The sequence below is a fragment of the Ranitomeya variabilis genome, chromosome 3, assembly GCF_051348905.1.
Source record: "Ranitomeya variabilis isolate aRanVar5 chromosome 3, aRanVar5.hap1, whole genome shotgun sequence".
In the NCBI taxonomy this organism is placed as follows: domain Eukaryota; kingdom Metazoa; phylum Chordata; class Amphibia; order Anura; family Dendrobatidae; genus Ranitomeya; species Ranitomeya variabilis.
In genome coordinates, this window is record NC_135234.1 from 83,771,879 (window position 1) to 83,798,282 (window position 26,404).

Below are 26,404 nucleotides of genomic sequence, written 5' to 3' on the forward strand. Positions count from 1 at the left end.
CAAGATCCGTCAAAGCGTTCCAGAGTTATAGCCTCATAAAGGGACAGTGGTCAGAATTGTAAAAATTGGCCCGGTCATTAACGTGCAAACCACCCTTGGGGGTGAAGGGGTTAATGTTCTAAATTAAACCATACTTACTGCAACACCTAATTCCTCGACATCCTCGATCTCCTGTAATAAAAGAAAAACAAAAAAACCAACAATATACCATACCTGTTCGTCATTGTGTCCCACACTGTAATCCATGTCTGGGGGCTAAATAGTTTTCAACCAGGACGGTGCCAAGGTGCGACCATCCCGACTGAAAATCACTGGTGAATGAGATGCTGAGAGCACAGCATCATTCACCAGCGGTGACATCATCACCTGCTTTTTCCCACAGTCCTGAGGTCACTGCAGTTTAGCCCGGCCTCGATGAGGTCTCCGCTGGTGAAAGATGCCATTTAGCCCTCAGATATGGATTACAGCATGGAACACAACGGCGGACAGGTATGGTATATTGTTGGCTTCTTATTTTACTTTTATTACAAGAGATCGAGGGCATCAGGGAATTAGGTGTTGCCGTAAGTATGGTTTAATTTAGAACATTAAAGGAGTCTGTGTATTTTTTTCAAATAAATGATTTTATACTTGCTGTGTCTTTATTTACAAACAATGCAGCTATAGGATTAATAATAGATGGATGTCTTATAGACGCCTCTCCATTACTAAGCAGTGGGCTTGATGTCACCTAAAAGGTGACATCAACCCCACAAATATTACCCCACTTGCCACCACTACAGGGCAAGTGGAAAGAGCCAGGTAAAGCACCAGAAAAGGTGCATCTAATAGATGCGCCTTTTCTGGGCAGCTGCGGGCTGCTGGTTTTAGGCTGTGGGGGCCTATATCAATGGCCCCTTACCAGCCTGAATATACCAGCCCCCAGCTGTGAGCTTTAGCAAGGCTGGTTGTCAAAAATGGGGGGGACCACACGCCATTTTTTTAAAACTATTTATTTAAATAATTAAAAAAACAGCATGGGGACCTCTCTATTCTTGATAACTAACCTTGCCGAAGCTGACAGGTGATGGATGCAGCCCCCAACTGTGAGATTTGTCTGGTTGATTAAAGAAAATAGGGGGGAAACCACGTCAGGTTTTTCATTAATTTATACCTTTAGATCGCAGCCGGCGGCTGTGGAATACCTCGATCATCTGCACCTACTGTCACTGTTATTAGCAGCAGCAGGTGTTGGATGATGGGGGTAAGAGTCCCAAAAGCCTCCACCTACTGTTGTTCAGACTTTAATATAATGCAAATCATTCTCCTCTGCTCTCCAGCAGAGCATGGGACAATGATGAGTGCCAGCTTCAACACCTGCCTCCGGGGAACAGCGCTTACTGTAGCGCTTCTTCCCCGGTGCTGATGCGTGTCACATGGAGGACACCAATGTGTGTTTTCCATGTGCACGTTTGCGTGATGTTTTGACGTCCGTGCTGACGGTAAAAAACAGACATGTCAGCGTGTTTTGCGTACGTACACACGGTCTGTGGAAACACACTGACATGTGCATAGACCCATTCATTTGAATGGGTCTACCTGTGTACGTGTCTCCGGTACGTGTGAAAACTGTCACCACATGACACGGATGTGTGAAAGGGGCCTAAGCCACAGACCCCCAATAACAGTGATAGGTAGTAGGAGTTACAGCCACAAGCCCCTGGTCAGAGTCATAATATTCCCAGTGATTATGTAAAAATATCTCGTAAGTAGACAATATAGTTTACATCTGATTTTTGTGTTAAATGTACTGAACACTTTTTTTAAAAAATAATAATTAGACTATGTGTTTTTTCATATCACAATTTTTATTAAAAATATAAATGTTCAATTTTGCAATTTTTACTCTGGCCACTAGCACTATTTTAGACACTAACTTCTTGTCGTTTCAGTTAATCCACAAGAACAGACCCTGACACTATCTTTTGTTTTGAAGCTACTAATGCGGGTGTGTAAAAATCATTGTGAAGGGAGGGGGAGCAGGGTCAGTTCTGACCACGCCTGTTTTGACTGGTGGATCTTTTCTTAGCTGTATATAGAGGTGTTACATGTAATCCTGCCTCTGATGATAAGGAAGCTGCTGTAAACTCTTCCTCAAATGATAGAGCGTTTGTGTCTAAATAACCCCCCAGTGACAAGTGTGAAAAGTGCAAGATTACTAATTATTAATAATTGTTTTTGTAATAAAGTGAAACATTTTCAGAGCTCATATCTTCATTGTTATTCATCTTGTTAAAAAATTATGATATTGCTTATTATTGAACTTTGGCTTGAATATTCATTCCCAGAATTAATGGAAGAAAATCTTATCATTTGATACAGTGTCACAACATCATGTGCTGCACATTTTATTATTCTTACTTTTCAAGTACAAAAGGCACTTTAATTTTTTTTTTAATGAAACGATGAAAAAATTGAAATTTTCAGAGCTTTTTTTTTTTCAGAAGAACATTTATTTTTCATTTTTGCAGTTGGTACGATTAATAAATAATTTTCCCAACCTGCATTCACAGTACATTAAAAGTTTTCTGTATCCTCTATATTAGCAATAAAAGAGATTGGTAGCACCACAGAAAGCCTGTGAACGTCGACCGCTCGCAAACAAAGGCAAGGGTAAGTGACAGGAGAGCTTTGGCTCTTTACTGCTGGATGCGTCGGATAGACTGGATCTGGGAGGTTTGGGCATGAGAACCCCATTCTCTCCAGTGCTTGTATTCACCTCCATGGTGGTCGCATTCCAAAATGTACTGGTAACCACGATAGCCAGGATATTGATAGCACACCCAACTGCAATCGAAAGGCAGATCAAGGTCAAAAGTCAATTAAAGTTCTTTCCTTCAATTTATTTATATTGTGTCTTGTATCCATGCACTTACGCGCCACATCGAACTCTCATGGCTCCAACTTCATTGTTGCCCCAGCCCATCGCCTGCAAAGATGGATAGTCATCGCACATCTCCCACTGGCGTCCAATGAAGTTCTCTTTCTCAAAGATGACCAGTTTGGATTCCTTATGGTTCTGCAATTCAAACTGTAGATGTAAAGTGCAGAAATCATCAAAACTAGAAAGAAAACCTGTCTATATTAGTTGTTTAGACTTTTTTTGCCAATTTATTTGCACTTACAGCAGAACAGATTGGGCGGAAAGACATCAGGCGTTCGATGTGATAGGCATTGCTGCCGCTCCACGCATCCCAGCGAGGGTATTCTCCTCTCTCCAAGACGAACTGTTGACCGCAGAAACTTGTGTGCTCATATCCAATCCATCTGTGTGCATAGGAATCAAGCCATGATCAAGCCATGAACTACTGTATATTGGAAAATGCATCTTCAGAAGTCTTAAAAACAAGTCATATACTTCAACACTTACGCTCCACATTCCACCTTAAGAGACCTAATGTTATCGAAGCCACACTCCATGATGTTTGCACAGGAGGAAGTAAATTCCATCCTTTTTCCTTGGAAATTTTCTTGGTCATACACTGTGATCTGCAAGAGAAATGTGTCTCATATCATGGATATTGCACATAAGAGTCAGGCTTCATGAAACTTGGTTACATGTCTTTCCATTCTGAATGCAAGTCTATCACTAATGGGCTACTGACGAATCCTCACAGTGCGCAGTGTGCGCCCCGGGAGGATCTACAAGTCTGGGGTCACATGGAGTGACTACAGACTTGTCATTTTAGAGTGGAGAACCTCTTTCAGCCTCACCTATTTTTGCTAAAAAAACGGGAAAAAAATTCCAAGTGTGGTGAAATTGCAAAAAAAAAGGTGCAATTTCATAATCTTTTTTTCTTTTTACAATGATCACTAAATGCTAAAACTGAGCTGTCTTGATGATTATCCAGGTCATTACGAGTTCATAGATACTAAACATGTATAGGTTCTTTTTTTATTTAAAAATCCAAAGGCACTATTTTCCGAGACCCGTAGCATCTCCATATTTCGGGATCGGGGGCTGGGTGAGGGCTTATTTTTTTTCGTGTCGAGCTGACGTTTTTATCAATACTATTTTGGGATAGACATGATGTTTTGATCACCTGTTATTACATTTTATTGCAATGTTATGGCGTTTTGAATTTTTTTCTCGTTACACCGTCTACCGATCTTATTAATTCTTTTTATATTATAATAATAATAATTTTTATTTATATGGCGCCAACATATTCCGCAGCGCTTTACAACTTATAGAGGGGACTTGTACAGACAATAGACATTACAGCATAACAGAAATCACAGTTCAAAATAGATACCAGGAGGAATGAGGGCCCTGCTCGCAAGCTTACAAACTATGAGGAAAAGGGGAGACACGAGAGGTGGATGGTGACAATTGCTTTAGTTAGATATTTTGATAGATCGGGTGTTACTGAACAGGGCAATACCATGTGTGTATATGTTTGATATTTTTCTTTTTGTTTTATTTTGAATGCTGCAAAAGGGGGGTGATTTGAACTTTTAAATTTCTGAAATATTTTTAAAAACCTTTTTTTCCCACTTTTTTACATGCTTCAATAGTCTCCATAGGAGACCTGAAGCTGCAATCTTCTGTTCGCTTGTGCTACACGACCACTGGGCGGCGCTCATACCAGATTGGCTATGACAACCACAGGGGTCTCCTGCAGACCCTGGGTTGTTATGCCAACCCATCGGTGCCCGACGATCATGTGACAGGGGTGCTGATGGGTGGGGCTTGTGACGCTCTTCTGGCGCGTGCTTGTTAAATGCCGCTGTCAGAGATTGACAGTGGCACTTATCATGTTAATAGCCGCAGGCAGATCGCGATTCCACCCGCTGCTGTTAGGGGCACATGTCAGCTGATCAAATCAACTGTCCTATACTGGAAAACATGCGGACTCAGTGCCGGAGCCAAAATCATAGTGGGAGACATGACATGCGCTGTATAAATACAGTGCATGTCTTGAAGGGTTAAAGGGAATAAGTCACCCGATTCTTACTACCCCAGCGGAAATCAGCTTGATATAGGGGCAGAGACCTAATTTTGACATCATATCACTTACTGCTCTACTTGCGCAGTTTGATAAGACCCCTGTTTTATCTGCTGCAGATCTAGCAGTTCTCTGAATCCTGAGCTCTATATAACCCCGCCCACACCACTGATTGGCAGAAAGCTGACGATTAGTGGTGGGAGTGTGGTTATGCAGAGCTCATGAATATGGAGGACTACATAGCAGCAGGTTTACTAGTCCTCTAGTGATAATCTCCTGCTGATAAAACATTGATTTTATCGACACTACAGCAAGCAGCCAACAAAGTGACACATCACTGGAATCATGGACTCTGTCTCTACATTATGCTTATCTCAGATTATGTGGCAAAAACCTGGTGACAGATTCCTTTTAATTAGTACTGCGTGTAAACTGCGGGGGTCCAATATTCCTGTTGGTAACTATCGTCTTTGTGTTATAATAATAATAATGCAGATATGTGATTAGTGAAGTCTATAACTTGTTTTTCCTTTGTGACTCTTTCCTACTTTAGTCAGATAAGAATGATGAATGGTTATTTTGTTTCACCAGTCTTATGTTTTTTTTGTTCTTGGTGCCAAACATAAGAAACTATTTGAGCCACTGACAAATACAATAAATAAACGATGTTCCTCTTTTTAGTCATTTTTGGTAATGCTCTTCTATAACATGATCTCCTCACTGGAACCAGTTCAGGATAAAAGACAGATACTGAGGCTTACAATCTACATTCAGTCATAGCATTGTATTTTACTTCTACATAACTATGTTATTGTTATCCTATGTAAGCAATCATTGGATACCTTCCAGGGTCCCAGAGGAACGGGAAGCGGGTTAGTTTGGGCCATTTTTTCAGAGGTGATGTCTTCTAGAAAAAAAAGAAAAATATATCATAATCTAAACAATGAAATAGTTTTGTGATCACAAAACTTTTATTACTATTCAGTCTAAAAGTTAAATTTTAGGCTAGCCTTAAATGACCTACGTAACCTTAAAATTCTGCACATTATAGAGAACTACGTAATAAACGAACGAACCCAAACTACTCGGCTATTCTCTACTCTGACTTATTGAGAAAAGTGACCCGATCTATGTCATTTCATATTTTTTTTGTTTTTCTTAACTTCCTTTTCTTTTTTCTCTTGTGATATTCCTTGCATTTTGTTTTGGCCCAATTTTTCTAAATGTCGCCCGCAAAATAAAAAAGGTCTTTATTTTTTACCCTAACTTTTTTTTTTGCTTCTTTTAACTCAAAAAGTCACTTTTCTTAAAATGGTGCAAAAATTTCACCATAATAACTTATACATGTAATCACTATAGGGATGGACTGGAGTACATTTGTGACAAATTTTACGCATTTTCAAAAAGTTTAAAATAATGAATGAGCTAAAAACATCCTGAGATCCTAAACCTCACCCACAATGGGGAAAAAAAAAAAAAAACAGGCAAACACATATAAAATAAACTATAAAAATGAAGAGTTTGGCACCAATGAAAACACCAAAAACTAGCTAAAAAAAGGCTCAAATGCAATTATGAATTGGGCCCAATATTTTCGAATAGGACATATGGGCAGGATTGGTCTTCATAAAACATACATACTTTTACTTTAAATACATTTTTTGCCTTCCATGCACCAACCCGCTCAATATGTGTTATTGAAACAAAATTAAAATATGTGAAAAAAATGCAAATATTATTAATTTAAAAATAAACCAATGCAAACCTTCTGAACCAATACATTCAAAACTTTCCATTTTGCACGTTTCTTGGATATTTTTTGAGTTACATCTGAAATCAAGATTTATATCATGGAACCACAGAGGTATATTTTCCATCAATAGAATGTTTCACTGGATTTATTCCATAGCAAGATGGGAGTGTGATATCATCCTATATTTACTGTCAACTTCTATATGCAAAATCTAGCAATTCCTCGACTACTATCCTTCTCACGCACAGTACAATGCCTTAGAACATATGTAACATTCAACGGTGATTGCAAGAAAAGACAATACTCTCCAGCTTCATCTGAAATAAAAGATGTTTATTTCATCCTAGTTAAAATCCATGGTAGATATGTTAAAAAACCAACGCATTCCGAACATTGATTTTAGCTAAAATGAAATAAACACATCTTTTATTTTGGATTAAGCTGGACATTTTTGTCTTCTCCGGCAATTAAGCTATTCTTCACCACGCAGAAGAGAACGTCCAAGATCTCCATCTACCACACATAGGAAGTGAGTGGCTGATTCTTTTTCAACCTATTTTTGCTTTAACTTTCAAGTGTTCAGATCCTGCCATCAAACCCAATCCTTAGCTCAAGCTGCTATTTACTATTGTTCTGCACTGGCTTTGGGGGGCCCCTGCTGTCTATAACTGTAAGTTCTTGTAACCATCTTGTAAGAGAAGAACGATTATCATCTATATTTTGTGATTCTATGCTCAAAACGTAACCATTATAAGTAGTCGTTATGCGAACCATTACCTAAATGTTGACTTATATTCCACTATGCTTTTCTCTATGAAAAGAACGTTTAGAACTGGTTCTCCATCAGTGTCATGGACTCACCTCGCTCAGTCTGAACTGTGGGAATCTCCATCTGGCACTTGCCTACTCCAAATGACCTAGCTTCAGGGTTTATATAGAAAGCTAAAGTACAAGTCTTAATGCCAACTTTTCGCCCAGTGTCAGCATTACACTGTCAGCACTATTGTCCCCTCTGATCCCAGCCCCTTGTCTGAGTCTCTGCCCTGCACAATGTACATTTTTGTCTGCATGATTGAGCTTACTGGCAATGACTTCACTTCTCTACTGAACCCTTCTTCCACAGAGAATATATAGTAAACTAAACACCATTTCCGAGTGGAAATGCTTTACATTTTTAGGTTTATTCAGGAATCAAAGGCTTGTAATTACAGATTTCACAATCTGTCCCTTTAGACAAAATTCTTCAACAGTGAACCTGGAGTTTTGGGTAATGCACACATTTACCTACGCGCACACACGCACACACACTCGCTCACCCCTCTTTTGAACAATATTCAAATCATTCAAGGGGTTGTATGGGTCTAATATATTGATGACCTATTAATAGGATTAGGTAATCAATATTAAGCCAGTGAGGGGTCCGACGCCGGGCACTGCAACCCATCAGCTGTTATCTGCGCTGGTTGTGGCCAGCTGTAAACAATGTACAGCGTTAAAACAACAACCCCTTCTACCGTGATTGGTAGCTGCTCCTGGGTACTTATACTTTATTGCCAATTTGCTGGAATAAGAGATAAGACGCAGTACCTGGGTGCAGATATTAAACAGGGCATTGAGCCACAGTGCTTCAGTTCAGTACACTGTTTGCATCTGGTCACCAGCGGAGCGGATGATAGCTGATTGTAAGGGTCCCAAGTGCCATACCCCCGCCGTGACTGTATATATATAAATATTATATATATATTATATATCTATATAATTGTCTAAGGTCCACTTCCGTCTGTTTGTCTGTAACTTCCGTCTGTCTGTCTGTCACGGAAATCCCGCGTCGCTGATTGGTCGCACCCGGCCGGTCGCGACCAATCAGCGATATTGGGGCAGGATTTAAACACCTTCACTTTTTACTATTGATGCTGCCTATGCAGCATCAATAGCAAAAAGATATAATGTTAAAAAACAAAACCCCCCAAAAAAAACATTATAGTCTCACCTTTCGACACCTTTCCCGCTCCTCGCGACGCTCCGGTCCCAAGAATGCATTGTGGCAATGACCGCAGATCACGTAGCGGTCTCGCGAGACCTCTACATCATCACGGGTTATTGCCGCAAGGCATTACTGGGAACGGAGCGTCTCCCGCGTCGCTGATTGGTTGCACCCGGTAGGCCACGATCAATCAGCGACATTAGCGTGGGATTTAAAAACAGTGCGCGACCAACCAGTGAAGCGTGGTTCAAATCCCGCGCCAATTCGCGGCCAGACAGCACCTGTCGCTCATTGGTCACGGCCGGCCACGACCAATCAGCGATATCGAGGCGGGATTTAAACACCGCTTCACTTTTTACTATTGATGCTGCCTATGCAGTATCAATAGTAAAAACATAGAATGTTAAAAATAATTGAAAAAAAAAAAAAAATCATTATATTCTCACCTTCCGACGTCCGCGCCAGCCTTTCCTGCTCCTCGCGACGCTCCGGTCCCAAGAATGCATTGCGGCAATGACCCCAGATGACGTAGCGATCTCGCGAGACCGCTACATCATCACGGGTTATTGCCGCAAGGCATTACTGGGAACGGAGCGTCGCGAGGACCATCACTAAAGGCCTGGGCTGAATCCGGGGGCCGCCAGAAGGTGAGTATATACCGTATATACTCGAGTATAAGCCGACCCGAGTATAAGCCGACCCCCCCTAATTTTGCCACAAAAAACTGGGAAAACTTAATGACTCGAGTATAGGCCTAGGGTGGGAAATGCAGCAGCTACCGGTAAATGTCAAAAGTAAAAATAGATACCAATAAAAATAAAATTAATTGGGACATCAGTAGGTTAAGTGTTTTTGAATATCCATATTGAATCAGGAGCCCCATATAATGCTCCATAACGTTTATGATGGGCCCCATAAGATGCTCCATATTAAAATATGCCCCATACAATCCTGCATAAAGGTTAATAATGGCCCCATAAGATGCTCCATAGACACATTTGCCCAATATAATGCTGCACAAATGTTGATTATGGCCCCATAAGATGCTCCATAAAGATATTTGCCCCATATAGTGCTGCACAAACCTTGATTATGGCCCCATAAGATGCTCCATGAAGATATTTGCACCATATAGAGCTGCACAAACGTTATGGGCCCATAATATACTCCATACAGACATTTGCCCCATACAATGCTGCACAAACGTTGATTATGGCCCCATAAGATGCTCCATACAGACACTTGCCCCATATAGTGCTGCACAAACGTTGATTATGGCCCCATAAGTTGCTCCATACAGACATTTGCCCCATATAGTGCTGCACAAAGTTGATTATGGCCCCAAAAGATGCTCCATAAAGATATTTGCCCCATATAGTGCTGCACAAACGTTGATTACAGCCTCATACAGACACTTGCCCCATATAGTGCTGCACAAACGTTATTGGCCCATAAGATGCTCCATACAGACACTTGCCCCATTTGCTGTTGCTGAGATAAAAAAAAAAAAACACATACTCACCTCTCCGTCGCTCAGGACCCCGGCACTTTCAATATTCACCTGACTTCGTTCCGGCGCCGCTCCATCTTCAGCGTCTTCTGCACTGACGATCAGGCAGAGGGCGCGCACTAACTACGTCACCGCGCCCTCTGACCTGAGCGTCACTGCAGAAGACGCTGAATATGGAGTGCGCCGGAACGAGGATCAGGTGAATATCGCGCAGTGCTGCGCTCCCCTCCCCGTTATACTCACCTGCTCCTGGTGCGGTGCAGCCCCTGCTTCCTCGGCGCCGCAGATTCTCCCTGTGCTGAGCAGTCACCGTTACCGCTTATTACAGTAATGAATATGCGGCTCCACCCCTATGGGAGGTGGAGCCACATATTCATTACTGTAACGAGTGGTACCACGTGACCGCTCAGTACAGGAAGAAGCTGGGGCACCGGGCAGCCAGGGACCTGCATTATACAGCCCCCGGTCCCCCTCCCCTGCCGACCCCTGGGTATGACTCGAGTATAAGCCGAGAGGGGGACATTCAGCCCAAAAAAATGGGCTGAAAATCTCGGCTTATACTCGAGTATATACGGTAGCTAATTTTTATTTTAATTCTTTTTTTTCACAGGGATATGGTGCCCACATTGCTATATACTATGTGGGCTGTGTTATATACTACGTGGGCTGTGTTATATACTACGTGGGCTGTGTTATATACTGAGTGGCCTGTGTTATATACTGCATGGGCTGTGTTATATACTACCTCGCTGTGCTATATACTACATGGGCTGTGCTATGTACTACGTGGCTGTGCTATATACAACGTGGCTCTGTTATATACTGCGTGGGCTGTGCTATATACTATGTGGGCTGTGTTTTATGCTACGTGAGCTGTCAGACTCTTTCGCCCAGGGCCCTCAAAAACCTGGAGCTGGCCCTGGCTTCACTAATTGGTCGCGTCCGGCCAGCTGCAAACAATCAGCGACAGATGCAGTCCGGCCGCAAATTGGCGCAGGATTTGAACCATGCTTCGCTGAATCCTGTCATTTGAACCACATCTGAATCCTGTCATGGGCAGTCCACTCTCCAGTCCTGAACCCCGTGGAAAGGTCTGTAATGTAATCAAGAGGATGATGGATAGTCAGAAGCCATCAAACAAAGAAGAACTGCTTACATTTTTGCGCCAGGAGCAGTGTGAAATACTGGTGGAAAGCATGCCAAGACGCATGAAAGCTTTGATTAAAAATCATGGTTATTCCACAAAATATTGATTTTTGAATTCTTCTTGGGCTAAAACATTAGTATTGTTGTTTCTAAATGATTATGGACTTGTTTTCTTTGCATTATTTGAGGTCTGAAAGGTCAGAAAAAAAATACAAAATTTATTGCTTGGAATAATAAATAATTCGGAGACGTTGTCAGTAGTTTATAGAATAAAATAACAATTTACATTTTACTCAAAAATATGCCTATAAAGAGAAAAATCAGACAAACTGAACATTTTAAAGTGGTCTCTTAATTTTTACCAGAGCTGTATATACAATACAGACCAAAAGTTTGGACACACCTTCTCATTTAAAGATTTTTCTGTATTTTCATGACTATGAAAATTGTACATTCACACTGAAGGCATCAAAACTATGAATTAACGCATGTGGAATTATATACTTAACAAAAAAGTGTGAAACAACTGAAATTATGTCTTATATTCTAGGTTCTTCAAAGTAGCCACCTTTTGCTTTGATGACTGCTTTGCACACTCTTGGCATTCTCTTGATGAGCTTCAATAGGTAGTCACCGGGAATGGTCTTCCAACAATCTTGAAAGAGTTCCCAGAGATGCTTAGCACTTGTTGGCCCTTTTGCCTTCATTCTGCGGTCCAGCTCACCCCAAACCATTTCGATTGGGTTCAGGTCTGGTGACTGTGGAGGCCAGGTCATCGGGCGTAGCACCTCATCACTCTCCTTCTTGGTTAAATAGCCCTTACACAGCCTGGATATGTGATTGGGGTCATTGTCCTGTTGATAAAAATGATGGTCCAACTAAAGGCAAACCGGATGGAATAGCATGCCGCTGCAAGATGCTGTGGTAGCCATGCTGGTTCAGTATGCCTTTAATTTTGAATAAATCACCAACAGTGTCACCAGCAAAGCACCCCCATATCATCACACCTCCTCCTCCATGCTTCACGGTGGTAACCAGGCATGTAAATTCCATCCGTTCACCTTTTCTGCGTCGCACAAAGACACGGTGGTTGGAACCAAAGATCTAAAATTTGGACTCATCAGACCAAAGCACAAACTTATTGTCATGTCGGACGCTGTTCATACTAGGGCGTTCGACAGACAGCGGTAATTCCGCTTTTGTCCACTATGCGCTCAGTGGCGTCGGCTAGATTTTGTCTAGCTGGTCCGGGGTTAATTTAGCTGGTGCTCGGATTGGAAGCTGGGTCACGCCCACTGCCTTTAAATTGTTCTTCTGAACATTGGGCGTCGCCGATTACAGCTTCTGTCTTGTGCTTGGTTATCTCGGTCTGGAGTGGTGGTCTAGGAAAAGGAGTATCGTATCTGGTGGTGTATATTTCCCTTTGTCATATTTTCCTCCTACCTATATTTGTATTTGTTTTGCCCTGTGCATTTATTGCGTATTCCTGAGTGACTGCGGCGTGGTGTATATTTTCTGTTATCCTTGTCTGTGCTAACTGTGGGTATTGGTTAGTGGTCTTTTCACTGGGTGGTGGGTGGAGGTTTCAGCCTAGGGTTGAAACAGGAGACAGGGTGAGGGTGGAGGCCCAGACATGCACACCATTAGTGTAAACTCTGGGAGAGGGTCAGTCAGGGTTTCCCAGAGTTGAGGGAAATCGCAGGGGCCTGGGTTATTAGCTCTTGCCTACCTAGGCTTCCCGTGACATTATAATCGGCCAACATTATTTGAATTCCATGGATTCCATGACTTCCGTAACCCGCCAGTTGAGGGCGCTGTTCCTACAGGTCACTGAGTTGAGGGGGGCAGTGCAGCAACAGGGACTAGCAGTATCTAATGTGCAAGCTGGAGCGGCAGGTAGAGTTGCTGAGCCTAAGTTTCCTTTGCCTGAAAGGTTTGCTGGGGAACGCAGTAAATTTGTTACTTTTCGGGAAGCTTGCAAACTTTATTTTCGTATGCGCCCGATCTCCTCAGGTAATGAGGCTCAGCATGTGGGCCTAGTGTTGTCTTTACTAAACGGGGATCCTCAAGCATGGGCGTTTTCGTTACCTTCTGATTCTGCTGCATTTAATTCAGTGGAGAGTTTTTTTTCTGCTCTTGGAGACATTTACGATGATCCTGACAGAATGGTTTTAGCAGAATCTAAAATACGCACTATTCGACAGGGGGAGCGTGTTGCAGAGGATTACTGTTCTGAATTTCGCCGCTGGGCGGTCGACACTCAGTGGAATGATCCCGCGCTGCGGAGTCAGTTTATTCATGGGGTTTCTGGAAGGGTTAAAGAAGCCCTCCTGATGTTCGAGGCTCCTGCTTCTCTGGATTCCGCTATGAGTCTTGTTGTCAGCATTGATCGCCGTTTGCGTCAGGGGGAGCCTGAGACGCCGCCTATGGGAGAAGGTGTAGGTTCACGTGAGGTTGCTGCAGGTGAGCCCACGGAGCCTGTGCAAATATCAGGGGTGTCACATGTTAAGCATCGAGCCCCTGTGCTCAAGAAGCAGGGAGCCTGTTTTTACTGTGGAAAAACTGGTCATTTTGTTAACATTTGTCCTCTGCTGTCTAAGGAAAAACGCAACGGCGGAAAATTTCTAAGCTCAGAGGGTGTGGAGGAGACCAATTTGAGCTTATGCATATCCTCCATGGTGGTTTCTCAATGCATGCTTCCTGCCAAAGTTATTATTGCTGGCAGAGAGCTGCCAATCACTGTTTTTGTGGATAGTGGTTCTGCCACAAATCTCATTGATGAGGAGTTTGTGCGCACAGCAGGTTTTAGGATTGAAAAACTGCCTCATCCTATCCGCGTGGTCACCATCAATGCAACTCCTCTCTCACAGGGGGAGATTACTGAGTTTGTGGCTGAGGTGAAACTCCACATTGGGGTTCTACATTTCGAGCAGGTTACATGTAAGGTGCTCAGGAATCTTCTTGCACGGGTGGTTTTGGGTTTCCCATGGTTGTCTATGCACAACCCGGTTATCGATTGGAAAACTCAGGACATAATTCAGTGGAGCGAGTTCCGCCAGGAGAATTGCCTGGCCACATTTGTGTCTGCTGTGACTTCAAGCGTTCCTGAGTCACTTCTGGATTTTGCGGATGTGTTCTCTGAGAAGTGTTGTTCAGAGTTGCCACCACATCGCTCCTATGACTGTACTATCAGGTTTAAACCAGGGGCCAAATTGCCTAATGCAAGGATGTTTAACATCTCCGGTCCGGAGAGACAAGCGTTAAAGGATTACATTGCTGACAGTTTGAGCAAAGGGCACATCAGGCCTTCGTCCTCGCCTGTGGCAGCGGGGTTCTTCTTCGTTAAGAAGAAAGATGGCGGACTACGCCCGTGTCTGGATTTCAGGGAGTTGAACTAGATTACGGTTCGTAATCCATACCCTATGCCACTGATACCAGATTTGTTCAACCAGGTGGCAGGTGCTAAGTGGTTTACCAAGCTTGACCTCAGGGGGGCGTATAACCTCATAAGAGTCCGTCAAGGTGATGAGTGGAAGACGGCTTTTAATACCCCTGAGGGTCATTTTGAAAATTTGATGATGCCATTTGGGTTGACAAACGCACCAGCAGTGTTCCAACATTTCATAAATGATGTGTTCTCGCATGTTTTGGGGAAATTCGTTATTGTATACCTGGATGACATTCTCATATATTCTTGCGACCGTGATACTCATTTAGATCATGTCAGGCAGGTGTTACAGCTTCTCCGTGAGAATAAGCTCTATGCAAAACAAATACAAATATAGGAAGGAGGAAAATATGACAAAGGGAAATATACACCACCAGATACGATACTCCTTTTCCTAGACCACCACTCCAGACCGAGATAACCAAGCACAAGACAGAAGCTATAATCGGCGACGCCCAATGTTCAGAAGAACAATTTAAAGGCAGTGGGCGTGACCCAGCTTCCAATCCGAGCACCAGCTAAATTAAACCCGGACCAGCTAGACAAAATCTAGCCGACGCCACTGAGCGCATAGTGGACAAAAGCGGAATTACCGCTGTCTGTCGAACGCCCTAGTATGAACAGCGTCCGACATGACACTTATTCTCAGAAGCAGAGGTGACTCTTGGTCTTCCTTTCCTGGGGCGGTCCTCGTGTGAGCCAGTTTCTTTGTAGCGCTTGATGGTTTTTGCCACTGCACTTGGAGACACTTTCAAAGTTTTCCCAATTTTTCGGACTGACTGACCTTCATTTCTTAAATTAATGATGGCCACTCGTTTTTCTTTACTTAGCTGCTTTTTTCTTGCCATAATACAAATTCTAACAGTCTGTTCAGTAGGACTATCAGCTGTGTATCCACCAGGATCTGCACAACACAACTGATGGTCCCAACCCCTATTTATAAGGCAAGAAATCCCACTTATTAACCCCTTAATGACCGCCAATGCGTCTTTTAACAGACCTGAGATATAAGAGAATAGCCTCCCCATACAGGTGACAATCCAGCAGCTGTTGGCTGTACACTATAGCTGACAACTTGCTGCATCAGCCACGATCAGTGTTTGCATCGTCCATATCTGTTTAACCCCTTAGATGCTGGTGTCAATAGTGACTGCATCATATAAATGGTTAACAGAGTCTGGGGGCTTCCTCTTTATCCCAGTTGGTTCCCTCACATCATGATTGTGTGGTCCTGATGTTTGCCATGGCAATTCATGGCCAAATAGCGGACTTAGAGTCTGATGGCTGTTCAGAAGTTAGAGGCATTTAGGTGGTAAAAATACATTTTCATTTCTGTCATGCCACTTTGAATTAATTCCTGAAAATCACCTGAAGGGTTAATAAACTACCTGACTGCAGGTTTCAATATTTCACGAGGTGCTGTTTTTAAAATAGTATTACTTTGGGGGGGGGTTCCCAATATATGGGACCACTAAAGACACTTCAAAAATCACTGAGATTTGTTGAAGCGTTCCAGAGTTATTACCACATTAAGTGACAATGGTCAGATTTAAAAAATGTAGCTCCGTCACTAAGGTGTTAAACCTGACAGGGCACACCTGTGAAGTGAAAACCATTCCCGGTGACTACCTCTTGAAGCTCATCAAGAGAATGCCAAGAGAGTGCAAAGCAGTCATCCAAGCAAAAGGTGGCTACTTTGAGGAACCTAGAATATAAGACATAATTTCAGTTGTTTCACACTTTTTTGTTAAGTATATAATTCCACATGTGTTAATTCATAGTTTTGATGCCTTCAGTGTGAATGTACAATTTTTATAGTCATGAAAATACAGAAAAATCTTTACCCCCAAGGGTGGTTTGCACGTTAATGACCGTGCCAATTTTTACAATTCAGACCACTGTCCCTTTATGAGGTTATAACTCTGGAACGCTTCAACGGATCCCGGTGATTCTGACATTGTTTTCTCGTGACATATTGTACTTCATGATAGTCATAAAATTTATTTGATATTACCTGCGTTTATTTGTGAAAAAAATGAAAATTTTGCAAAAATTTTGAATATTTCGCAATTTTTAAACTTTGAATTTTTATGCAATTAAATCACAGAGATATGTCACACAAAATACTTAATAAGTAACATTTCCCACATGTCTACTTTACATCAGCACAATTTTGGAACCAAAATTTTTCTTTGTTAGGGAGTTATAAGGGTTAAAATCTGACCAGCAATTTCTCATTTTTGCAACACCATTTTTTTTTAGGGACCACATCTCATTTGAAGTAATTTTCAGGGGTCTATATGATAGAAAATAACCAAGTGTGACACCATTATAAAAGCTGCACCCCTCAAGGTGCTCAAAACCACATTCAAGAAGTTTATTAACCCTTCAGGTTTCACAGGAATTTTTGGAATGTTTAAATAAAAATGAACATTTAACTTTTTTTCGCAAAAAATTTACTTCAGCTACAATTTGTTTTATATTACCTAAGGTAACAGGAGAAAATGGACCCGAAAAGTAGTTGTACAATTTGTCCTGAGTACGCCGATACCCCATATGTGGGGGTAAACCACTGTTTGGGCGCATGGCTGAGCTCGGAAGCGAATGAGCGCCATTTGACCTTTCAATGCAAAATTGACTGGAATTAAGATGGGACGCTGTTATGACCCCAATGGCGAGGGTCTCAGAGGAACGTGGAAGTCTGCAGAATACAAAATCCAGCTCATAGGGCAGTGGTAACTGGGTTGACCATATATCTACTCCTAACGCCAACACTAGAAGTAGCCGGGGATCATTCCTACGTTGATTCTAGATGACACGCGCCAGCCGGAGAATCTAGCTACCCCTAGTAGAGGAAAACAAAGACCTTTCTTGCCTCCAGAGAAGGGAACCCCAAAGCTGGATAGAAGCCCCCCACAAATAATGACGGTGAGGTAAGAGGAAATGACAAACACAGAAATGAATCAGGTTTAGCACAGAGAGGCCCGCTAACTGATAGCAGAATAAAGAAAGGTAACTTATATGGTCAACAAAAACCCTATCAAAATCCACACTGGAAATTCAAGAACCCCCGAACCGTCTAACGGTCCGGGGGGAGAACACCAGCCCCCTAGAGCTTCCAGCAAAGGTCAGGATATAGATTTGGAACAAGCTGGACAAAAATACAAAACCAAAACAAATAGCAAAAAGCAAAAGGCAGACTTAGCTGATATAACTGGAATCAGGATCAGTAGACAAGAGCACAGCAGACTAGCTCTGATAACTACGTTGCCAGGCATTGAACTGAAGGTCCAGGGAGCTTATATAGCAACACCCCTAACTAACGACCCAGGTGCGGATAAAAGGAATGACAGAAAAACCAGAGTCAAAAAACTAGTAACCACTAGAGGGAGCAAAAAGCAAATTCACAACAGTACCCCCCCCTTAGTGAGGGGTCACCGAACCCTCACCACGACCACCAGGGCGATCAGGATGAGCGGCATGAAAGGCACGAACTAAATCGGCCGCATGAACATCAGAGGCGACCACCCAGGAATTATCCTCCTGACCATAGCCCTTCCACTTGACCAGGTACTGAAGCCTCCGCCTGGAGAGGCGAGAATCCAAGATCTTCTCCACCACGTACTCCAACTCGCCCTCAACCAACACCGGAGCAGGAGGCTCAGCAGAAGGAACTACAGGCACAATGTACCGCCGCAACAAGGACCTATGAAATACATTGTGAATAGCAAACGACACAGGAAGATCCAGACGAAAAGATACAGGATTAAGGATTTCCAATATCTTGTAAGGCCCAATAAAACGAGGTTTAAATTTGGGAGAGGAGACCTTCATAGGAACAAAGCGGGAAGAAAGCCATACCAAATCCCCAACGCGTAGTCGGGGACCCACACCGCGGCGGCGGTTGGCAAAGCGCTGAGCCTTCTCCTGTGACAACTTCAAGTTGTCCACCACATGATTCCAGATCTGCTGCAACCTATCCACCACAGAATCCACCCCAGGACAGTCAGAAGGCTCCACATGACCCGAAGAAAAGCGAGGATGGAAACCAGAGTTGCAGAAAAAAAGGCGAAACCAAGGTGGCGGAACTAGCCCGATTATTAAGGGCAAACTCAGCCAACGGCAAGAATGTCACCCAATCGTCCTGATCAGCAGAGACAAAACACCTCAAATAAGCCTCCAAAGTCTGATTGGTTCGCTCCGTCTGTCCATTAGTCTGAGGATGGAAAGCAGACGAAAACGACAAATCAATGCCCATCCTACTACAAAAGGATCGCCAGAACCTGGAAACGAACTGGGATCCTCTGTCTGACACAATATTCTCAGGGATGCCGTGCAAACGAACCACGTTCTGGAAAAACACAGGAACCAGATCGGAAGAGGAAGGCAGCTTAGGCAAGGGAACCAAATGGACCATCTTGGAGAAGCGATCACATATCACCCAGATAACGGACATGCCCTGAGATAGCGGAAGATCAGAAATGAAATCCATGGAGATATGTGTCCAAGGTCTCTTCGGGACAGGCAAGGGCAAGAGCAAACCGCTGGCACGAGAACAGCAAGGCTTAGCTCGAGCACAAGTCCCACAGGACTGCACAAATGACCGCACATCCCTTGACAAGGAAGGCCACCAAAAGGACCTGGCCACCAGATCTCTGGTGCCAAAAATTCCCGGGTGACCTGCCAACACCGAGGAATGAACCTCGGAAATGACTCTGCTGGTCCACTTATCCGGGACAAACAGTCTGTCAGGTGGACAAGACTCAGGCCTATCAGCCTGAAATCTCTGCAACACACGTCGCAGATCCGGAGAAATAGCTGACAAGATAACTCCATCTTTAAGAATACCAACAGGATCAGCGACTCCAGGAGCATCAGGCACAAAGCTCCTAGAAAGAGCATCGGCCTTCACATTCTTTGAACCTGGTAAATACGAGACAACAAAATCAAAGCGGGAGAAAAACAATGACCAGCGGGCCTGTCTCGGATTAAGGCGTTTAGCAGACTCGAGATACATCAGATTTTTGTGATCAGTCAAGACCACCACACGATGCTTAGCACCCTCGAGCCAATGACGCCACTCCTCAAATGCCCATTTCATGGCCAACAACTCCCGATTGCCCACATCATAATTTCGCTCGGCAGGCGAAAACTTCCTAGAGAAAAAGGCACAAGGTTTCATAACAGAGCAACCAGGGCCTCTCTGCGACAAAACGGCCCCTGCCCCAATCTCCGAAGCATCCACCTCAACCTGAAAGGGAAGTGAGACGTCAGGCTGGCACAAAACAGGCGCCGAAGTAAACCGGCATTTCAACTCCTGGAAAGCCTCCACGGCAGCAGGAGCCCAGTTAGCTACATCGGAGCCCTTCTTGGTCATATCCGTCAAAGGTTTCACAATGCTAGAAAAATTAGCAATAAAACGACGGTAGAAGTTAGCGAAGCCCAAGAACTTCTGAAGACTCTTAACTGACGAGGGCTGAGTCCAATCAAGAATAGCTCGGACCTTGACTGGGTCCATCTCCACAGCAGAAGGGGAAAAAATGAAGCCCAAAAAGGGAACCTTCTGTACACCAAAGAGACACTTTGAGCCCTTGACAAACAAAGAATTTTCACGCAAAATTTTAAAGACCAACCTGACCTGCTCCACATGCGAATCCCAATTATCAGAAAAAACCAAAATATCATCCAGATAAACAATCAAAAATTTATCCAGATACTTCCGGAAAATGTCATGCATAAAGGACTGAAAAACTGAAGGCGCATTGGAGAGCCCAAAAGGCATCACCAAGTACTCAAAATGACCTTCGGGCGTATTGAATGCGGTTTTCCATTCATCACCTTGCTTAATGCGCACAAGGTTGTACGCACCACGAAGGTCTATCTTGGTGAACCACTTGGCACCCTTAATCCGGGCAAACAAGTCAGACAACAGCGATAAAGGATACTGAAATTTGACAGTGATCTTATTTAAAAGCCGATAATCAATGCAAGGTCTCAAAGATCCGTCCTTTTTTGCCACAAAAAAGAATCCCGCACCAAGAGGGGAAGAAGACGGACGAATATGTCCTTTCTCCAGAGACTCCTTGATATATGAACGCATAGCGGTATGTTCAGGTACCGACAGATTAAACAGTCTTCCCTTAGGAAACTTACTGCCTGGGATCAAATCTATAGCACAGTCACAGTCCCTATGAGGAGGCAGTGCACTGGACTCAGACTCACTGAAGACATCCTGATAATCAGACAAATACTCCGGAACTTCCGAAGGCGTAGAAGAAGCAATAGACACAGGCAGGGAATCCCCATGAATACCACGACAGCCCCAACTTGAGACTGACATAGCCTTCCAGTCCAGGACTGGATTATGGGTCTGTAACCATGGCAGCCCTAAAACAACCAAATCATGCATTTTATGTAAAACCAGGAAACGTATCACCTCGCGGTGTTCAGGAGTCATGCACATGGTAACCTGTGTCCAATACTGCGGTTTATTTGCTGCCAATGGTGTAGCATCAATACCCCTAAGAGGAATAGGATTTTCTAATGGTTCAAGAGTAAAACCACAGCGCTTAGCAAATGAGAGATCCATGAGACTCAGGGCAGCACCTGAATCTACAAACGCCATGACAGGATAAGATGACAGTGAGCAAATCAAAGTTACAGACAGAATAAATTTAGGTTGCAAATTACCAACGGTGACAGGACTAACAACCTTAGCTATACGTTTAGAGCATGCTGAGATAACATGTGTAGAATCACCACAGTAGTAGCACAAGCCATTCCGGCGTCTATGAATTTTCCGCTCATTTCTAGTCAGGATTCTATAACATTGCATTAAATCAGGTGTCTGTTCAGACAACACCATGAGGGAATTTGCGGTTTTTCTATCACATTGCACCGAATTAGGTGTCTGTTCAGACAACACCATGAGGGAATTTGCGGTTTTGCGCTCCCGCAACCGCCGGTCAATTTGAATAGCCAGTGCCATAGTATCATTCAGACCTGTGGGAATGGGAAAACCCACCATAACATTCTTAATGGCTTCAGAAAGGCCATTTCTAAAATTAGCGGCCAGTGCACACTCGTTCCAATGTGTCAGCACGGACCATTTCCGAAATTTTTGGCAATACACTTCAGCCTCGTCCTGCCCCTGAGACATAGCCAGCAAGGCCTTTTCTGCCTGAATCTCAAGATTGGGTTCCTCATAAAGTAAACCGAGCGCCAGAAAAAACGCATCAAGATCAGCCAATGCCGGATCTCCTGGCGCCAGTGAAAAAGCCCAATCCTGAGGGTCGCCCCGTAAGAACGAAATAACAATTTTTACTTGCTGAGCAGTATCTCCAGATGAACAGGGTCTCAGGGACAAAAACAATTTACAATTATTCACGAAATTCCTAAACTTAAACCTGTCTCCGGAAAACAGTTCAGGAATTGGTATTTTAGGTTCTGACCTAGGATTTCTGATAACATAGTCTTGTATGCCCTGCACACGAGTAGCCAGCTGGTCCACACTTGTAATCAAGGTCTGGACATTCATGTCTGCAGCAAGCATAGCCACTCTGAGGTAAAGGGGAAGAAGAAAAAAAAAAAAAAAACTCAGAATCTTCTTTCTTATAATCCCTCTTCTGCAATGCATTAAACATTTAATACTGGCCTGGCAAACTGTTATGACCCCAATGGCGAGGGTCTCAGAGGAACGTGGAAGTCTGCAGAATACAAAATCCAGCTCATAGGGCAGTGGTAACTGGGTTGACCATATATCTACTCCTAACGCCAACACTAGAAGTAGCCGGGGATCATTCCTACGTTGATTCTAGATGACACACGCCAGCCGGAGAATCTAGCTACCCCTAGTAGAGGAAAACAAAGACCTTTCTTGCCTCCAGAGAAGGGAACCCCAAAGCTGGATAGAAGCCCCCCACAAATAATGACGGTGAGGTAAGAGGAAATGACAAACACAGAAATGAATCAGGTTTAGCACAGAGAGGCCCGCTAACTGATAGCAGAATAAAGAAAGGTAACTTATATGGTCAACAAAAACCCTATCAAAATCCACACTGGAAATTCAAGAACCCCCGAACCGTCTAACGGTCCGGGGGGAGAACACCAGCCCCCTAGAGCTTCCAGCAAAGGTCAGGATATAGATTTGGAACAAGCTGGACAAAAATACCAAACCAAAACAAATAGCAAAAAGCAAAAGGCAGACTTAGCTGATATAACTGGAACCAGGATCAGTAGACAAGAGCACAGCAGACTAGCTCTGATAACTACGTTGCCAGGCATTGAACTGAAGGTCCAGGGAGCTTATATAGCAACACCCCTAACTAACGACCCAGGTGCGGATAAAAGGAATGACAGAAAAACCAGAGTCAAAAAACTAGTAACCACTAGAGGGAGCAAAAAGCAAATTCACAACAGGACGCCATGTTGCGTTTGGAGGGCCCCTGATGTGCCTAAACATTGAAACCCCCCACAAGTGACATCATTGTGGAAAGTAGACCCCCTAAGGAACTTATCTAGATGTGTGGTGAGCACTTTGACCCATTAAGTGATTCACAGAAGTTTATAATGCAGAGCCGTAAAAATAAAAAAATCATATTTTTTCACAAAAATGATCTTTTCGCCCCCAATTTTTTTATTTTTCCAAGGGTAAGAAAAGAAATTGGACCCCAAAAGTTGTTGTGCAATTTGTCCTGAGTACGCTGATACCCCATATGTGGGGGGAACCACCGTTTGGGCGCATGGGAGAGCTTGGAAGGGAAGGAGCGCCATTTGGAATGCAGACTTAGATGGAATGGTCTGCAGGAGTCACATTACGTTTGCAGAGCCCCTAATGTACCTAAACAGTAGAAACCTCCCACAAGTGACCCTATATTGTAAACTAGACTCCCAAAGGAACTTATCTAGATATGTTAGGAGAACTTTGAACCCCCAAGTGTTTCACTACAGTTTATAACGCAGAACTGTGAAAATAAAAAATCTTTTTTTCCACAAAAATTATTTTTTAGCCCCCAGTTTTGTATTTTTCCAAGGGTAACAATTGAAATTGGACCCCAAAAGTTGTTGTCCAATGTGTCCTGAGTACGCTGATACCCCATATGTGGGGGGGAACCATAGTTTGAGCGCATGGCAGAGCTCGGAAGGGAAGGAGTGCCATTTGGAATGTAGACTTAGATGGATTGGTCTGCAGGCGTCACGTTGCATTTGCAGAGCCCCTGATGTAACTAAACAGTAGAAACCCCCCACAAGTGACCCCATATTGGAAACTAAACCCCCCAAGGAACTTATATAGATGTGTTGTGAGAACTTTGAACCCCCAAGTGTTTCACTACAGTTTATAACGCAGAGCCGTGAAAATAAAAAATCCTTTTTTTTCCACAAAAATTATTTTTTAGCCCCCAGTTTTGCATTTTCGCAAGGGTAACAGGAGAAATTGGTCCCCAAAAGTTGTTGTCCAATGTGAGTACGCTGATACCCCATATGTTGGGGTAAACTCCTGTTTGGGTGCACGGGAGAGCTCAGAAGGGAAGGAGCACTGTTTTACTTTTTCAATGCAGAATTGGCTGGAATTGAGATCGAACGCCATGTTGTGTTTGGAGAGCCCCTTGCAGCACCCCAGAGTCCTGGTCGTTGCAGTAATGTCGCTCTGCCACTAAGGGGGCGATGTTACGTCTGATTGCACTAAAGGAGTTCACCTGACCAGGTATCACAGTCACACATTACACTTCACACTCCGGCCACCAGGGGGAGCAAAGGGTTCTATGTATTAGGCCACTCCTCACACTCTGGTAAAACTGGGGGTTGGATAGGAAGTTAGAGAGAAGCTGACTGGGTTTTGCCCAGGTAACATCTAGTGAGAGGAGAGCGCTACTTGGGAAGATTCAGGGGGGTCCCTGTCAGGGGTGGGATCCTGGCAGAGGCCTATCAAAAGGACAGATTGTTATGGAGCCGTGCCTGCACCTCATTGCGGCGGCATCTTAAGAAAGGACACGAAGCGAAGGATATTGTGGAGAAGTGAGAAACGAGATCACAGCACAAAGGCGATAGAACCAGGAGGAGTCGTGCCCCGAGATCGGCAACATCCTACTGAGGCACGTAGCCGGTGGCCGGAACGCCGAGAAAGTAACAGACTCTACGCATTACTTTGAACCAACGGCAGGACAGTTAACTTTAGGTTGGCTGTCTCACCTTATTCACCTAATGAAGACAACGGAGGCAATTGTGGGAGAGGGGCGTCTCTAGGGTCCCTATAAAATAACTCCAGTCCTACCCCGTCATACGGGTGCGTCCTATCCATATCATCTGGGGGACGGGGAGAGAAAGAACAGAAACATACACGACAGTTGTGAGGACTATCCCGTGGTGCTCAGCAGGGAAGTACTACAACACCCAGGCGCTAGTAGGTAGGCTACTGATTTCCACCTGCAAAGGGAACTCTGGATGTGCCTTCGGACCGGCCGGTCTCAGCCAGCCCTATTAGCAGTGCTCTGGATTGCGGATGCCGAAGCCTTCAGTAAAGAGGTAAAGAGACTGCAACCCTGTGTCCTCGTTATTTACTGCGACCTACACCGTCACCTACATCTTTAATTGGGCAACCCTTAGCAGGGCCACGGACCGCGTCAGGCCACCGTGACATCCCCAGAACCGAGAGGGAGAGACCCGGTACCGAGTACCCCGCTGCCCTGCGTCTGGGGGCCGCTCCACCCTGATGTGCCCAAACAGTGGAAACCCCCCAATTATAACTGAAACCCTAATCCAAACACACCCCTAACCCTAATCTCAATGGCAAGCCTAACCACACCACTAACCCTAATTCCAACCCTATTCCCAACCGTAAATGTAATCCAAACCCTAACCGTAACCTTTGCCCCAACCCTAACCCTAACTTTAGCCCCAACCCTAACTTTAGCCCCAACCCTAACTGTAGCCCTAACCCTAGCCCTAACTCTAGCCCTAACCCTAACCCTAGCCCTAACCCTAGCCCTAACCCTAATGGGAAAATGGAAATAAATTCATTTTTTTAATAAATTTCATTTTTTAGACAAACACTTATTACAAATATGGATGACATCCAGATAAAGGTAGAAGAGATTGAACAACAAATACATGAGGCATGAATACCATTCCAATGCCATCATAGAGCAACCATGCTGCAATCAGATTGCTGACCTTACCCATAATGTGTTATGCCAAGACTCTGCCCTCCTCTGTGCCTCAATTGTTTTGATCCGGTGACCTTGGAGCCGCATGAAACTTTCTTTGGAGTCAGTGCAACCTGTACTGACCGCAAATCCTGAACTAGCACCGCAACTAGAAGTAGCCGTGGGGTGTGCCTAACAACCCTAGACACCTCGACACAGCCGGAGGACTAAATACCCCTATAGATGGAAATAGGAATGCTATCTTGCCTCAGAGCAGACCCCCAAAGGATAGGCAGCTGTCATGAATCCCCAATGGCTAGGGATAGCACAGGACAAGCAAAGTATAACAAATATCGGACGAGCTCTAGGGTGATGGAACCTGGGCTGACCGCTGCCCTACGCCTGACAAACGCAACTAGAGATAGCCAGGGAGC

General features: G+C 43.9%; 1 protein-coding gene across 3 annotated transcripts; it reads right to left on the reverse strand.

Annotated features, from left to right (window-relative positions):
- Positions 1-2,365: 2,365 nt before the first annotated feature.
- CRYBA1 (crystallin beta A1) lies at positions 2,366-7,669 on the reverse strand. 3 transcript variants are annotated; one of them, XM_077299422.1, is made up of 6 exons: positions 7,603-7,663; positions 5,831-5,892; positions 3,410-3,528; positions 3,165-3,306; positions 2,916-3,070; positions 2,366-2,826 (listed from the first exon to the last, which is right to left on the reverse strand). In XM_077299422.1, the coding sequence occupies exons 1-6, from the start codon at positions 7,631-7,633 to the stop codon at positions 2,679-2,681; spliced, it is 657 nt and encodes a 218-aa protein (XP_077155537.1). In that variant the 5' UTR covers positions 7,634-7,663; the 3' UTR covers positions 2,366-2,678. The 3 variants fall into 3 exon arrangements, with proteins under 3 accessions (XP_077155537.1, XP_077155536.1, XP_077155538.1); XM_077299421.1 differs by having other exon boundaries at positions 2,382-2,826; positions 5,831-5,895; positions 7,603-7,669; XM_077299423.1 differs by having other exon boundaries at positions 2,390-2,826; positions 2,916-3,058; positions 5,831-5,895; positions 7,603-7,669.
- Positions 7,670-26,404: the final 18,735 nt, after the last annotated feature.

Coding starts and splice junctions, on each gene's coding strand:
- CRYBA1 (XM_077299421.1), bottom strand. CDS start 7,633: ATGGAGATTCCCACAGTTCAGACTGAGCGAG. Junction 3,071..3,164: donor TCCGCCCAATCTGTTCTGCT/GTAAGTGCAAAT, acceptor TTACATCTACAG/TTTGAATTGCAGAACCATAA. Junction 2,827..2,915: donor ATGAGAGTTCGATGTGGCGC/GTAAGTGCATGG, acceptor TTTCGATTGCAG/TTGGGTGTGCTATCAATATC.